The sequence below is a fragment of the Ictidomys tridecemlineatus genome, chromosome 11 (genome assembly GCF_052094955.1).
Source record: "Ictidomys tridecemlineatus isolate mIctTri1 chromosome 11, mIctTri1.hap1, whole genome shotgun sequence".
Taxonomy (NCBI): Eukaryota; Metazoa; Chordata; class Mammalia; order Rodentia; family Sciuridae; genus Ictidomys; species Ictidomys tridecemlineatus.
Genome location: NC_135487.1, coordinates 76,369,873 through 76,383,557, shown reverse-complemented (window position 1 = coordinate 76,383,557; position 13,685 = coordinate 76,369,873). Strand labels below are relative to the sequence as shown.

At 36.3% G+C, this 13,685-nt stretch overlaps 1 protein-coding gene across 1 annotated transcript; it reads left to right on the top strand.

Moving 5' to 3' along the window:
* Positions 1 to 4,074: 4,074 nt before the first annotated feature.
* On the top strand, positions 4,075 to 4,782 carry LOC101955203 (large ribosomal subunit protein eL14). Its single transcript, XM_040289114.2, has one exon. The coding sequence runs from the start codon at positions 4,078 to 4,080 to the stop codon at positions 4,678 to 4,680; it is 603 nt and encodes a 200-aa protein (XP_040145048.2). The 5' UTR covers positions 4,075 to 4,077; the 3' UTR covers positions 4,681 to 4,782.
* The last annotated feature ends 8,903 nt before the right edge of the window (positions 4,783 to 13,685 follow it).

The following is a 13,685-nucleotide window of genomic DNA, read 5'->3' as shown; positions in this document are numbered from 1 at the left end:
AATACCTCAGAGAGATCCACACTTGTGGATCTTATCCAACGTGCCCCTTCCGGAGCAGATTGCAAATGACTTACCAACAGATGAAGTCTAATTCCCCTTCCCACAAGATCATAGAAAATACAAAAGATTTGCCTCTGAGTCACTCAGGTCAGTGAAGTTTAATAGAATTAATCAGAAGTGACATTCTGGAACCTAAGAGACAAAACCTTAAGTTTTACAGTTTTTGCCTTGGTGGATCACAAGTTGAATCAAGAGTGAACCATGTAGAACAGAGTTGGGCATGTGAGAGGAAAACACCAACCATGAGAAATTATTTACTTTTTCTAGAACCAAAGATTAAACCCAGGGTACTTTACCACTGAACAACATTCCCAGCACTTTTCTTTCTTTTTTCTTTTCTTTTCTTTTTTTTTTTAATTTTGAGACAGTATGTCATTGTTGTTCAAACTGGCCTTGAACTTGCCATTATCCTGCCTTAGCCTCCCAAGTCTCTGGATTACATGCATGCACCACCACATTTGTCACTGAGAAAGTCTTTGATCTAGAATTTTGGGCCAGCCTGTGAGCAACAGCAGGAATTTGAACTCCTGAGAACAGAGTAAAAGCAGACAGGAAAGAGTCCTTAAGGAAGTTCTTAAATTTTATCAAGCCTATGTATCAACTGGGAAAGTTTCATGAAAGATGCTGATTCCCTTGACTTATCCCAGAGATTCTGAGCTTGGATTAGAATTTTCCCTTTCAAATAAACATGCCAAGTCTTCCTGATACAGATGGTCTTCAGGCCAGATTTTGAGAAATACTATTTGAAAGCAAGAAGAAGAGGTTAGCAATAGTATTCTGAGTGGGACCACTCAATTGTTTCTTCCTAATCAGTTAACTCATTAATTTGTTCATGATTTTATAATCTAGGCTGGATTTAGCTAGAACATTGGGACACTATAGTTGGGTATTTTCCTCTCCACATGTAGTTTCAGGGCCTCTTCCTCTTTCCCTAGCACTTACATACAGCCATTGTGGTTGCTGCAGCAGAGTAGTCGGACTTCTTACATGGTGGTGCAAGGCTTCCAATAACAAAAATGTAACCTGTGAGGCCTCCTTAAAGTTGTGACCTAGAATGGCCTGTGTCACTTTTGCTACATGGTACTGGCTGAAGCAAATCTCAGGCCTAGTACAGACTTAAAAAAAAAAAAGATACTGCACATACTGTACAAGTATATGAACATTGGGAAATGTGGTTCACTAGGGGGCATAATGTAAGAGGTTAGCTGTGAAAATAAGGGGAAAAAAATAAGATAAAGATGTGGTTGTTGCTCACTGAAAAAATGTTACAACCCTGAAAAGAAGTAACAAAGCAACAGGAGCCTGGGTATAACATCTTTAACAGGGAAAACAAGGTTCCTCAAAAGACTAACAATGGACCTACAATATGAAAGGCACTATCCCACTTCTGGGTATTTATCCAAAAGAAATGAAATCAGCCTATCCAAAAGATAACTGCCCATATTTATTGTAGCTTTGTTCACAAAGGTTAAGATATGGAATCAGACAAGGTGCCCATCAACAGATGAATGAAAAACGAAAATTGACATACATACCCAATGGAGTATTACTCAGCCATAAAGAAGAATGAAATCCTGTCATTTGCAGCAAAATGAGTGGAACAGGAGGACATTATATTAAGTAAAATAAGCCGAGACATGAAGACAAACATCTAATGTTCTCTCTCATTTGTAGAAACATTAAAAAAAAAAAAGCTGAACAGAAAGTAAACTAGTGATTTAGTGATTACTATAGGAAGTGTGTAGGGGATGGGATGGGTGGGGAAAGGGTGGTTAGATTTGTTCAGTACAAGTTGTAAAAATGTATGGAATATCACATTGAACACCACTACTACATTTGTTAATAAAAATTTAGTTATTAGTAAAATAAATAACTCAGTCATAAAATGGACAATGAAGGGTCTGGTGATTAAATTTTCACAAGAAAATTTAATCACCAGACCCTTCATTGGTGAGGAGAGACAGAAGAGACTAAGAAGCAGTTAACATAAAGATGAAATCCATGTTACTCTGGGTCTAAGACTTGAATTATTAATTACTGCATTAAAATTTTAGTTCCAAATATTATACTCAATAAAGTTGAACACATATGATAGCGTGTTAAGAGAATTAAAAAATAAGACAGAAGTATTATATATGTTTATGTTTCAAGGAGTTTTCAGTCTAAAACTTTCTTTCTACAATTTATAAAAACAAACAAAAAGGTCATACACTCTGTTCTCCCACCTGCTGTTATTTTCCCATCACATCTTATTCACCTTTAGAACCCACAGGCACCCAGTGGAGGCTCAATAAATATTCATTTAGTAAACCCCAGTGTCTTCTATAAAGAAACCATATGTCTAGATATAATTCCTCAAAACAGTATAAAAAATATAAAGGAATAAACAAATTACAGTAGTCATATAATATACTACTACACAGGAACAAAAAGGAATGGACAGCTGAAGCATTTAACACCACAAATGAATTTCAAAAGCATTATCAAAAGGCCAAACTGTAGTGGCAGAAAACCAATCAGGGATAGGAGGAAGGTGATTAATTATAAAGAAGCATAGGGAAACTTTGGAATGACAGAAATGTTCTGTATCTTTTTTTTTTTTTTGGTAATGGAAATTGAACCCAGGGGTTCCTTACCATTGAGCCACATCACCTGTCCTTTTTATTTTTTGAGACAAGTTCTTGCTAAATTGCTAAGGGTCTTGCTAAGCTATTGAGGCGGGCCTCTAACTAACAATCCTCCTTCCTCAGGCTTTTGAGTTGTTGGGATTACAGGCATACATGTGCCACTATGCCCAGCAATGTTCTGTATCTCGATTACAATGGGATTATATAAACCTTTGTCAAAATTCACAGAAGTATGTCTTTTTAAAAGGGGTAAATTTTACTGTACACAAATGATGACTCAATAAACCTGACTAAAAAACAAAGGAAGATATAAAGATCATTATATACCATGCTCTTTGATAATATAATTAAAGTTTACCTATTAATTTTCAGGTAGCTCAGAGTATTTCACAAAATTATGAATGTAATTGTTCTGCCATTAGCAAAGTCTAAAACATCATTTAACAACATAGCATTTCAAAGATACAGATAATTCTAACTATACATTTGTTATGGTTTTTGTGAAGAATGCTTTGTATGTTTAACAAGGAGGTGAAAAATGACAAGTGAGTTTGAATTTGGAGGAAACACAAGCTGGGAAATGGAAAGAAGTAGAAAATGAGATTTCTTGTATGTCAAGGAAAGGTACAAAAGGCAGGACAGGAATTAAGGAATATATATTTTAGTTAATTTAAGAAGAAGTTGGAATTATTAGGAAAAGTAGTAAAGATTTTATTTAAAGGAAGAGGTTATTGAACTGAGATTTTATATGACATATGATTATTCTATTTAATATTGATTCTTAGGTTTAGGAATATCATCCAGAGCTGATGGTTTGACTCAGTGGTACAGTACTTGCCTAGCATGTGCAAGGCCCTGGGTTCCATCACCAGTACTGCCCAAAGGCGGGGAAAATAGAGATGTCATGATCAATTGTATTATAAGCCACACTTAAATAACATTGTATTGAAATGAACTATGATTTATTTTTTAGAACGTTCTTTATGTAAATTATACAAGCTCCACTGTTATCTGAGAACCACAGGCTTAATGGAGAATTTTCACTCCTAACCTTTTCCATGGACCAGTCCCAATGTTCTCTTTGTCTTTGCTTGCTCACTTGTTTATTTAGTTGAATTTTTTTCTGGGAACCACTGGCTGCTTTTTTTGAACTCTACTTAGGTAAACTCACATTTAGTAGATTTATCTTATACCAAGTTACACAACAGATTTATAGCAGATATTCTTGCCATTGCTTCATTTTACTGAGTTTACAATGTCTTAAAAACATAAAGGCCAAAAATTGATATATTTTTGTGATGTGAGTTGTTTATTTGGACATTTTTAATAGACATTGTAATTTTAAGTTGGATTAAAATAAAATACTCCTTTCTTGTCCTATGCCTCCAACATGGTTTTCAGGCATTTTGTGGAGGTTGGCCAGGTGGCCTACACCTCCTTTGGGCCTCATGCTGGAAAGCTGGTAGCAATTGTAGATGTTATTGATCAGAACAGGGCTTTGGTTGATGGACCTTGCACTGAGGTAAGGAGACAGGCCATGCCTTTCAAATGTATGCAGCTCATTGATTTCATCCTCAAGTTTCCTGACAGTGCTTGCCAGAAGTATGTTCGGCAAGCCTGGCAGAAGGCAGATATCAATACAAAATGGGAAGCCACAAGATGGGTCAAGAAGATTGAAGCCAGAGAAAAGAAAGCCAAGATGACTGATTTTGATCGTTATGAAGTAATTAAGGCGAAGAAAATGAGGAACAAAATAATCAAGAATGAAATTAAGAAGCTTCAGAGGGCAGCTATCCTGAAAGCTTCTCCTCAAAAGGCATCTGTTGCTAAGGCTGCAGTTGCAGCTGCAGTAGCAGCTGCTGCTGCTGCTAAAGCTAAAATTCCAGCAAAAAAGGTAACTCCAGCAGGCAAGAAGGCTCCGGCCCAAAAGGCTCCTTCCCAGAAAGCCTCAGGCCAGAAGGCAGCGCCACCTCCAAAAGCTCAGAAGAGTTAGAAAGCTCCAGCCCAGAAAGCACCTGCTCTGAAGGCATCTGGCAAGAAAGCATAAGAGGCTATTAAAAAAGGAATAAGGATTCTTTGGACATGTTAAAAAAAATTTAAAAAATAAAATAAAATAAAATACTCCATCGTTGCAAATATTTATAAAACTTGGTTGCATTATATATTTAAAAATGAGATTTCTTATATAAAAGGTACTTAACTAATTATTCAAGATCTGGATGATAAAAATGTAATCTTACTGAGATCAAGGTATATAAAAAGTATCCAGCAACTAGCTATTTATCTTCATGTTCCATTTCCTTGGCTGGTTACCTCTGTCACAGCTTAGATGACATTAAGTATTGTTACAAACTGCCTTTCATGTCTTCCCACTCATTTATCCATTCGATTTTTTACTTATTTAATAATTGTTGAATACCTCTATATGCCAGATTCTGGGGATACAGGTATGAGTAAAACACATGAGAGTCTTGTTCTTTGTAGTGAGAAGGGACCCCCAAAAATATGGACAAATAAATATTTTCAAATTACAGCACATTCTATGAGGAAATAGAACAGGGTAATGATATATAGAATGATGCCATTGAAGGTGTGTGGTAAGTGGGCAGAATATTTTGGACAGGATGGTGAGGGTATCTAAGACAACATATGCACTGACAACTCTGAGAAGCGTATGAAGTAAAGGTGTCAGCCATGGAGGAGATCTGTGGGAAGAACATTACAAACATAGGAAACAACAGCAAATCCTGAGGATGAAATGCATTTGGCATTAAATGAGGGCTATAATACAGGCCCATGTAATTGAGTGTGAGTGCAGTAAACAAGGGGAGAGTGGTAGGAGATGAGGCTAGAAAGCCATCCAGGTGGAGGGCTTTGGAAAAAAAAACTTCAGTTTCGTTCTAATGACAATGTAAAATTATCACAGGATTTTAAGTATGATGGAGATGTGATTTTTTAAAAAAAATTCTCTCTGGCTTTTCTATAGTAGGCAAGAGTATAAACTTGGAAAATGAGAAGATGGCCATTACAGTCACCCAGGCAAAAGATGATGGTGACTTGTAGTAGCAGTCACAGTGGTGAGAAGAGGTTCTACTTTGCAGATGGGGCTGCCACAGATTGCTGATGGATTGATATGGGGATGGTGAGAGGAAGTAACTATATATTACATCAAAACTACTTTTGTGACATTATTTCAAGAATGAAACATGATCAAAATGATTTTAGGTCTTATCAGTGTGGCATTTTCTTACAATTGCTTGAGTTTACAGACTCTGATCTTATCTCTACATTAGTAATAGATTTTTCTCATTCACTTAACATAGTACATTACTGTAAGCTTCATTTTTAGATTCTTAGAACCATTCACCCTATTTATCTCCCAGTCTAGGAAGGCTCTGAGAGGCTTCATTTCTGTCCCACTGATGAAGAACCTCATTCACCTAAGCCCACTGTGGAAGACCAGTCCCACAACAAAGTTATACTAAAAAGGCAGATTCTGTTTCCATCTAACTCCTAAGTTGGCTTTTCTTACTCCTAAAGGTCTGTATAGCATGATCTTGCCATTTCTTGTAGCAGTGCTTTCAGGAGTGAATTTTTTTTTAAAAAAAAAGAATATAAAAAGAGAAAATGCTTGTGGAATATATGAGGAAAGAAGAAGGAAGGTACAAAAAACAGAAAGAGAATGGATGAAGAACTCTCACCACTTAAAAATTAGTTAATATAATTAGAGCCATTCAATTGAGTGATAAAACAACATGATAAACTTCACCACTAAGAATTTTGAAAAAGTGGCAGACGGGCAAGGAAAGAAAAGCTGGGAAAGAAATTTAATTTTGAACTAGTCATTTTGCTTTATGATAAAGACCACAGAAGACATTTTTTTACACTAGGAAGAAATATATGTGACCACAGCTATCTCTAGTTTCATGTTTATATATTACTACACATCACAAATGAGAGAACACAAACATACTTAATAAAGAGTTTACCAATCCAGCAACTCAAGAGGCTGAGACAGGAGGATCACAAGTTTAAGATCAGCCTGAGCAATTTAGCAAGACCCTAAACAATTTAGCAAGACCTTGTCTCAAAAAATAAAATGGGCTGCAGATGTAACTCAGTGGTAAAGTGACTCTAAGATCAATCCCTGGGACCAAAGAAACAAAAAAGGAGTTTACCAAGAACATTTGATTTTTCAGAGAAAGAAAATGTAGGCTATTAACAGTCATTATGTAAGTGATGGGGCCCTCTAGTGGCTATTTGTGTTTTCTACATATGGATCTTAAAACGCATTTTGAGAAAAAGATCTTTAGGAAAAATATCTATAAACACTCAAGGTGTAATGTCCTTACATACAGTTTTTCCCCACAACCTGTGGATTTGCTATTAACTGTGACAGTAAAAACCATCCATTTTATTCTTTACTATATTTTTAGTGATCAGTATAGTGATTATGTTTGATGCAGCTTCAACAACCCAAACTGATGAGGATATATGGCAAAAACAAGCTCTGGAACTGACAAGACTCTTTTAAACACAGGTTACACTTCTGGTGCTATAGAGGATGGACTAGATCAGAGGGAGTAAGGAAGGAAACCAGTTAACAGGCTGTTTGTGGATAGTCTAGGTGAAAGAGGATATAACCCTAACCTGGAGCAATAGCAAAGAGGATGGAAAAGATGGGTTAGACTGAAGATATTTCTGAAATATTCAGGGACTGAATATGAGAGAAGTAAGAGAAGGAGGAATTGAGGATAACACTGGGATTTCCTGCTTGGGAAAAGGGTTGGATACTGACACCATTAACTAAGAAAAGGTTGTAGAAAGAGGAATGGGTATTTGGTGTTTTGTATATCTAGATAGAAGTGTTCAGAAAAGAGTTAAAAAAAAAGCTGGAGTTCAAGTTGGTTTGAAATTTAAGAAATATATCAGAGATTTGTATTAGTCAGACTTTTATCACTGTAATAGAATACCAGGCACAGGCTACATATGAAGAAAAGAAAGGATTATTTTGGCTCACAGTTCTAGAGGGTCAAGTCCAAGATCAGGCATTTATTGTTTGGGTCTTTGGTGAGTACAGCATATTGTACTGTATATCAGTGAGCAGTCACATTTCAAGCCACAAAACAGAAAGAGAGGATTAGGTTTTCCCAATCCATTTCAAGGGCATACCTTCAATGACCAAATGATCTCCCACTAGGTCCCACCTCTTAAAGGTCCCTAGTACCTCCCAATACCACCACCCTGGGAACCAGACCTTTGGGGGACATTCACCCAAACCATACCAGGATCAATGTCTATTAATGAAGCCACAGAATGGGTAAGGCAAGTACACCAGAGAGAAAAGAAGAGGTCCAAGGAAATCACTACAACATCTTAGGCATTGAAGGAACCCAAGCTAAGAATTATCTGAGGTAGAAAGGCATTAGAAAATTTGAGAAGAGATGAGAGAGCCATCAAGGCATGGTAGTAGTCTATAGTATCACACAGGGCAGAAAAAGAAAGTAGACTGTGCATGAAAAAACAACCATTGTGCAATAAATTCAACAGGTCAAAATAACATTTATAGGGGAGGTAAAGTCTTTTCCTCTATTTTCTTACATTTTAGTGGCTGGAAATCTACAAATTAAACAAACAGAAAAAAAAAACTATACTACAGAGCAATACTAACAAAAATAGTATGGTAACTGGCACCAAAATAGACTGGTAGACCAATGGTACAGAATAGAGGACACAGAGACTAACTCACAAAATTACAATTATCTTATATTAGACAAAGGTGCCAAAAACATACATTGGAGAAAAGAGCCTCTTCAACAGGTGGTGCTAGGAAAACTGGAAATCCATATGCAACAAAATGAAATTAAATCTCTATCTCTCATCATGCACAAAACTCAACTCAAAGTGGATCAAGGATCTAGGAATTAATCCAGAGACCCTGAGTCTAATAGAAGAAAAAGTAGGCCCTAATCTTCATCATGTGGGATTAGGCCCCAACTTCTTTAATAAGACTCCTGTAGCACAAGAATTAAAATCAAGAATCAATAAATGGGGGCTGGGATTGTGGCTCAGTGGTAGAGCGCTCACCTAGCATGGGCAGTACCTGGGTTTGATCTTCATCACTACATAAAAATAAAAGGCACTGTGTTGTGTCCATTTACACCTAAAAAATAATAAAAATAAATTTTAAAAAAAGAATCAATAAATGGGCCGGATTCAAACTAAAGTTTCTTCTCAGCAAAAGAAACAATCTGTGAGGTGAATAGAGAGCCTATATCTTGGGAGCAAATTTTTACCCCTCATATCAGATATAGCACTAATCTCTAGGGTATATAAAGAACTCAAAAAACTAAACACCAAAAAAACAAAACAAAACAAAACAAAAAAACAACCAAACAAACAACCAACCAAACAAAAAACAATCAAATAACCCAATCAATAAATGGGCCAAGGACCTGAAGAGACATTTCTCAGAAGATAATATACAATCAATTAACAAGTATATGAGAAAATGTTCATCATCTCTAGCAATTAGAGAAATGAGAATCAAAACTACTCTTAAGATTTCATCTCTCTCCAGTCAGAATGGCAGCTATTATAAATACAAACAATAAGTGTTGGCGAGGTTTGGGGAAAAATACATCACTGGTGATACTGCAAATCAATGCAGCCAATATGGAAAGCAGTATGGAGATTCCTTGGGAAACTGGCAATAAAACCACCATTTGACCCACTTATCTCTCTTCTGGTTCTATACCCAAAGGACTTAAAAACAACATACTACAGGGACACAGCCACACCAATGTTTATAGCGCACAAATCACAATAGCTAAACTATGGTATCAACCTAGATACCCTTCAGTAGATAAATAGATTTTTAAAAATGTGGCATATATACACAAAGGTTAACTTACTCAGCAATAACAGAGAATAAAATCATGGCATTTGCAGGTAAATGGATGGCACTGGAGAAGATTGGCTAAGTGAAGTTAGCCAATCCCCCAAAACCAAATGCTGAATGAATGTTTTCTCTGATATAAGAAGGCTGATTCATTGTGGGATAGGGAGGGGGAGCATGGAAGGAATAGATGAACTCTAGATAGGGCAGAGGGGTAGGAGGAGAAAGGAGGGGGCATGGGGGTAGAAATGATGGTGCAATGTCATGGACATCATTATACAGAGTACATGTATAAAGACACGAATTGGCGTGAATATACTTGGTATGGAACCAGAGATGAAAAATCGTGCTCTATATGTATAATATGAATTGTAATGCATTCCACTGCATGTTAAAAATTAATTTAAAAATGAATAAATTAAAAAATATTAACAAGAATAAAAGGTTTACTTCATATGCACATGAAAGCTTCATAGAAAAGTTGTGAAAGTCCACAGAGAATAACAGACCATGGAGAATTACAGACCATGGAGCTAACATTTTAATGATGTGTGAAGAAAGGGATTTGGGACTTGGAGTAGAGAGTAGGTTGGAGGAAGGAAAGTAGGAAATGTGAGCTAAATAAGCATTATTTAGTAAGTTTTATTATGCAGACTGAAGTCATCTCAGGTGATAGGAGTTTTCTCCAAAGGTGGTGTCCTCTTTCTGGTATGTTTACAAATAGAAATTTTCTATGTAAATAGAAATTTCCTCTACAAAGGGGAACCATCTGTTCTGTTTTTTAGAACTTTTTTCTGTTGCATCTGCTGTTCCTCAATTGATTTCAGCTCAAAATAATTCTCATGCAAAAGTGACATACTTGGGAAGCTTACTCTGATCCCTAACACATTTGAAAAGTGTGAAAAAAATAAGCATACCCATCATGATGATATATGTCAAATGAATTTTAAAAGGTTGTAAAAAATTCAGCTGTGTGTAGTGGCGCATACCTGTGCAACAGGGGTTCAGGATAGAGGGAAATACTGAATCTTAAGGGAAACACCTATAAGCCATGCAGATGTAGAAAGCATAGTTATAAATCTTGAGCAATATGCCCTTGGACCAGGCCTTTTTAAAACAAGGGAAATACACCAGTGCAGGGAAAACTGGCATCAAATTGTGTGGCTTCACCTTGTATCCACCTCCAGTTCAGCTCCTGATATAGCCCTTCTATAAATATCGGACCCCCAAACCAAGTCAGAGCTGCTTCTCACTCTAGACAGCCCACATTCTCCCTTGAATTTGTACTTACCTTCCTAAATAAACCTGTCTATGCCTTTGACTGGTTTGTGTTGAAATTCTTTTCTGTTATGTATGCCAAGAATCCCACTTGTCCTGAGTTGAGTTCCCCCTCTCCTCTGGGTACTTCTCAGAGACATCTCTTCTCCTGTGAAACCTGTAATCCTAGAAACTAGGGAAGCTGAGGCAGGAAGATCTCAAGCCCAAGGGCAATTGGGGCAACGAAGGCACTGACTTAAAGAATTTAAAAAGGATAGGGGATGCAGCTCAGTGGTAGAGCAAATCTGGGTTCAATTTCCAGTATAGAAAAAGAAATGCTTGTCAAAATACTTTTATTTTACTAAAATTCAGATATATCAAATACTGTTTGCATGGCTTACCATATTCACACACTTTTCTAGTAATAAAATTTGATCTATACTCTTTAAAAAAATTTTTTTTTACTTGTTGATGGACTTTTATTTATATGTGGTGTTGAGAATTGAACCCAGGGCCTCACACATACTAGGCAAGTGCTCTACCACTGAGCTACAACCCCAGCCCTTGATCTGTACTCTTTTTTTAAAAATATTTTTTAGTTGTAGTTGGACACAATACTTTTATTTCACTTATATATTTTTATGTGGTGCTGAGGATCGAACCCAGGGTCTTGCACGTGCCAGGCTCTACCACTGAGCCACACCCAGCCCCTTGATCTGTTCTCTTAATGAACAGATTTTCTATCAAGATAAGGAAATGGCTTATTGAGGTCTCTACTCAAGGGAAAATTACTTGAATGAAAGCCTCCATCTTCCTAAATACTATAGACACAGAGACTCTTGTAAAATTCTGAAGCTATTAAATCGCAAATGAATCACAATATATGAGGATATCCAAACTTAATCAAGTGAATGGAATTATGGCCAGACTAGAAAAACACACTGAGAAATGCATTTATTTACTAAATGACTAAACACTTAGTTGATTTCCTTCTAGTCTGTGGCATATTTCTATTTAGTTCATTTAAAATGAGAGAATTGGCATTTTGTACAGGAAGTTAATGAAATGCCTGCATTACAAAAATACTTCTGATATCAAGAAACATTCAGCAGGGCTGGGAATATAGCTCAGTGGTAAAGCAATTGTCTAGCATGTGCAAGGCCTTGGGTTCAATTCTAGGGTGTGGGTGGAATAGATTTAGCTTGGATCTTAAATCTTAGTACGGTATGTTATTTCATAGGTTTTCATTCCCTGCCTCCAAATTTACTGAAGCCATAAAATCAAAGAATTGTTTTACTAGGGACTGAACTCAGTGGTGCTTTTAACACTGAGCTACATTCCCAGCCTCTTTCATTTTTTATTTTAAGACACGGTTTTACTAAGTTGCTGAGGCTGGTCTTAAATTGCGATCCTCCTCCCTCAGTCTCCCAAGTAGCTTGGATCTCAGGTATGTGCTACTATATCCTGCTAATTGGTAAGTATTTAAATTTTAAAATTTCCAGAAGAGTTTGTATAGAATATCAAATTACCAATTAAATACCAGACAAGCACACCAGCACTGAGCTATATCCCAAGCTCCACACTTGAAGTTGTCAAATTTATTAGCATTAACGTAGTTTAAAACATTTCTTTAGGGGCTAGGAGTATAGCTCAGTAGTAGAGTCAGAGTTGCTTATTAAAAAGCTTTAAAAGCTTGTAAAAAATTCAGCTGTGTGCAGTGGTGCATACCTGTGCAACAGGGGTTTAGGATAGAGAGAAATACTGAATCTTAAGGGAAACATCTATAAGCCATAGAGATGTAGAAAGCATAGTTGCCTCGCGTGTGGGGGGCACTGGGTTTGATCCTTAGTACCACATAAAAATAAAGGTGTTGTGTCTATCTACAATTAAAAACCTTTAAAAATTTTTCTTTAATATTCTATTAATAATCTTACAATCCTTAGTGATGTTATGTGTCTTATTCCTAATATTGGTAATATGTATGTTTTAAAAAATCAATCTAGCATTTACACAATTTTGTTAACCATCTCAAAAAACCAGTTTTTAAATTTCACTGATTTTCTCTACTGTTTTTCTGTTTCATTAATATTCACTATGTGATCTTTAACATTTCCCTTCTGCTTTCACTGGGAAGCAATATACTCTTTATTTTCTACTTTTTAGAGTAAAGGCTTAAGTTACTGATTTAAGACCCCTCTTCTTTTCTAATATAGGTATTTAGTACTACATATGACTATATATATTGCACTAGGATATACATATACATATAGTCATATGTAGTTTTCATTTTCATTTAGTACAAAATTACTAATAACTTCCTTTTAAGTTATTTGACCCATAATTCATTTACAAGTATGTTAATTTTTTTAAAATGTAGGGATTTTCCAGATTAGTTAGCTTTTCAACACTGACCAAAATACCTGAAAAGAACAATTTTGCAGAGAAAGGATTTATTTTGGCTCAGTTTCACAAAATTCAGTCCATGGTCAAACTGGCTCCAGGGTAGACATATCATGGCAGAAAGATAAAATGGAGGAAAGCTGCTCATGGCAGCTGGGAAGCTTGTGGGTGGGGCTGGAGATAAGATCAACTTGTGGAACGGGCCTCCAAAGACCTAATTCCTCCAACTAAGTCTTACCTTCTAGTAGTCCATTTAGCTTGATGGATGGGTTCAGAATCCTCATAATAACAATTACTGCCTAAAGCCTCACCTCTGAACTTTGCTTCTCTGAGGACCATGCTTCCAACACATGAGTTTTGGGGGACATTCCAGATCTAAATTTTAACACCAAATAACCCGTTTCTGTTATGTTACTAATTTAATTCCATTATATCCAGAGAAC

What these genes read in the sequence shown, in the direction of transcription:
- LOC101955203 (XM_040289114.2), top strand. Translation starts at nt 4,078, where the DNA reads ATGGTTTTCAGGCATTTTGTGGAGGTTGGCCAGGTGGCCTACACCTCC.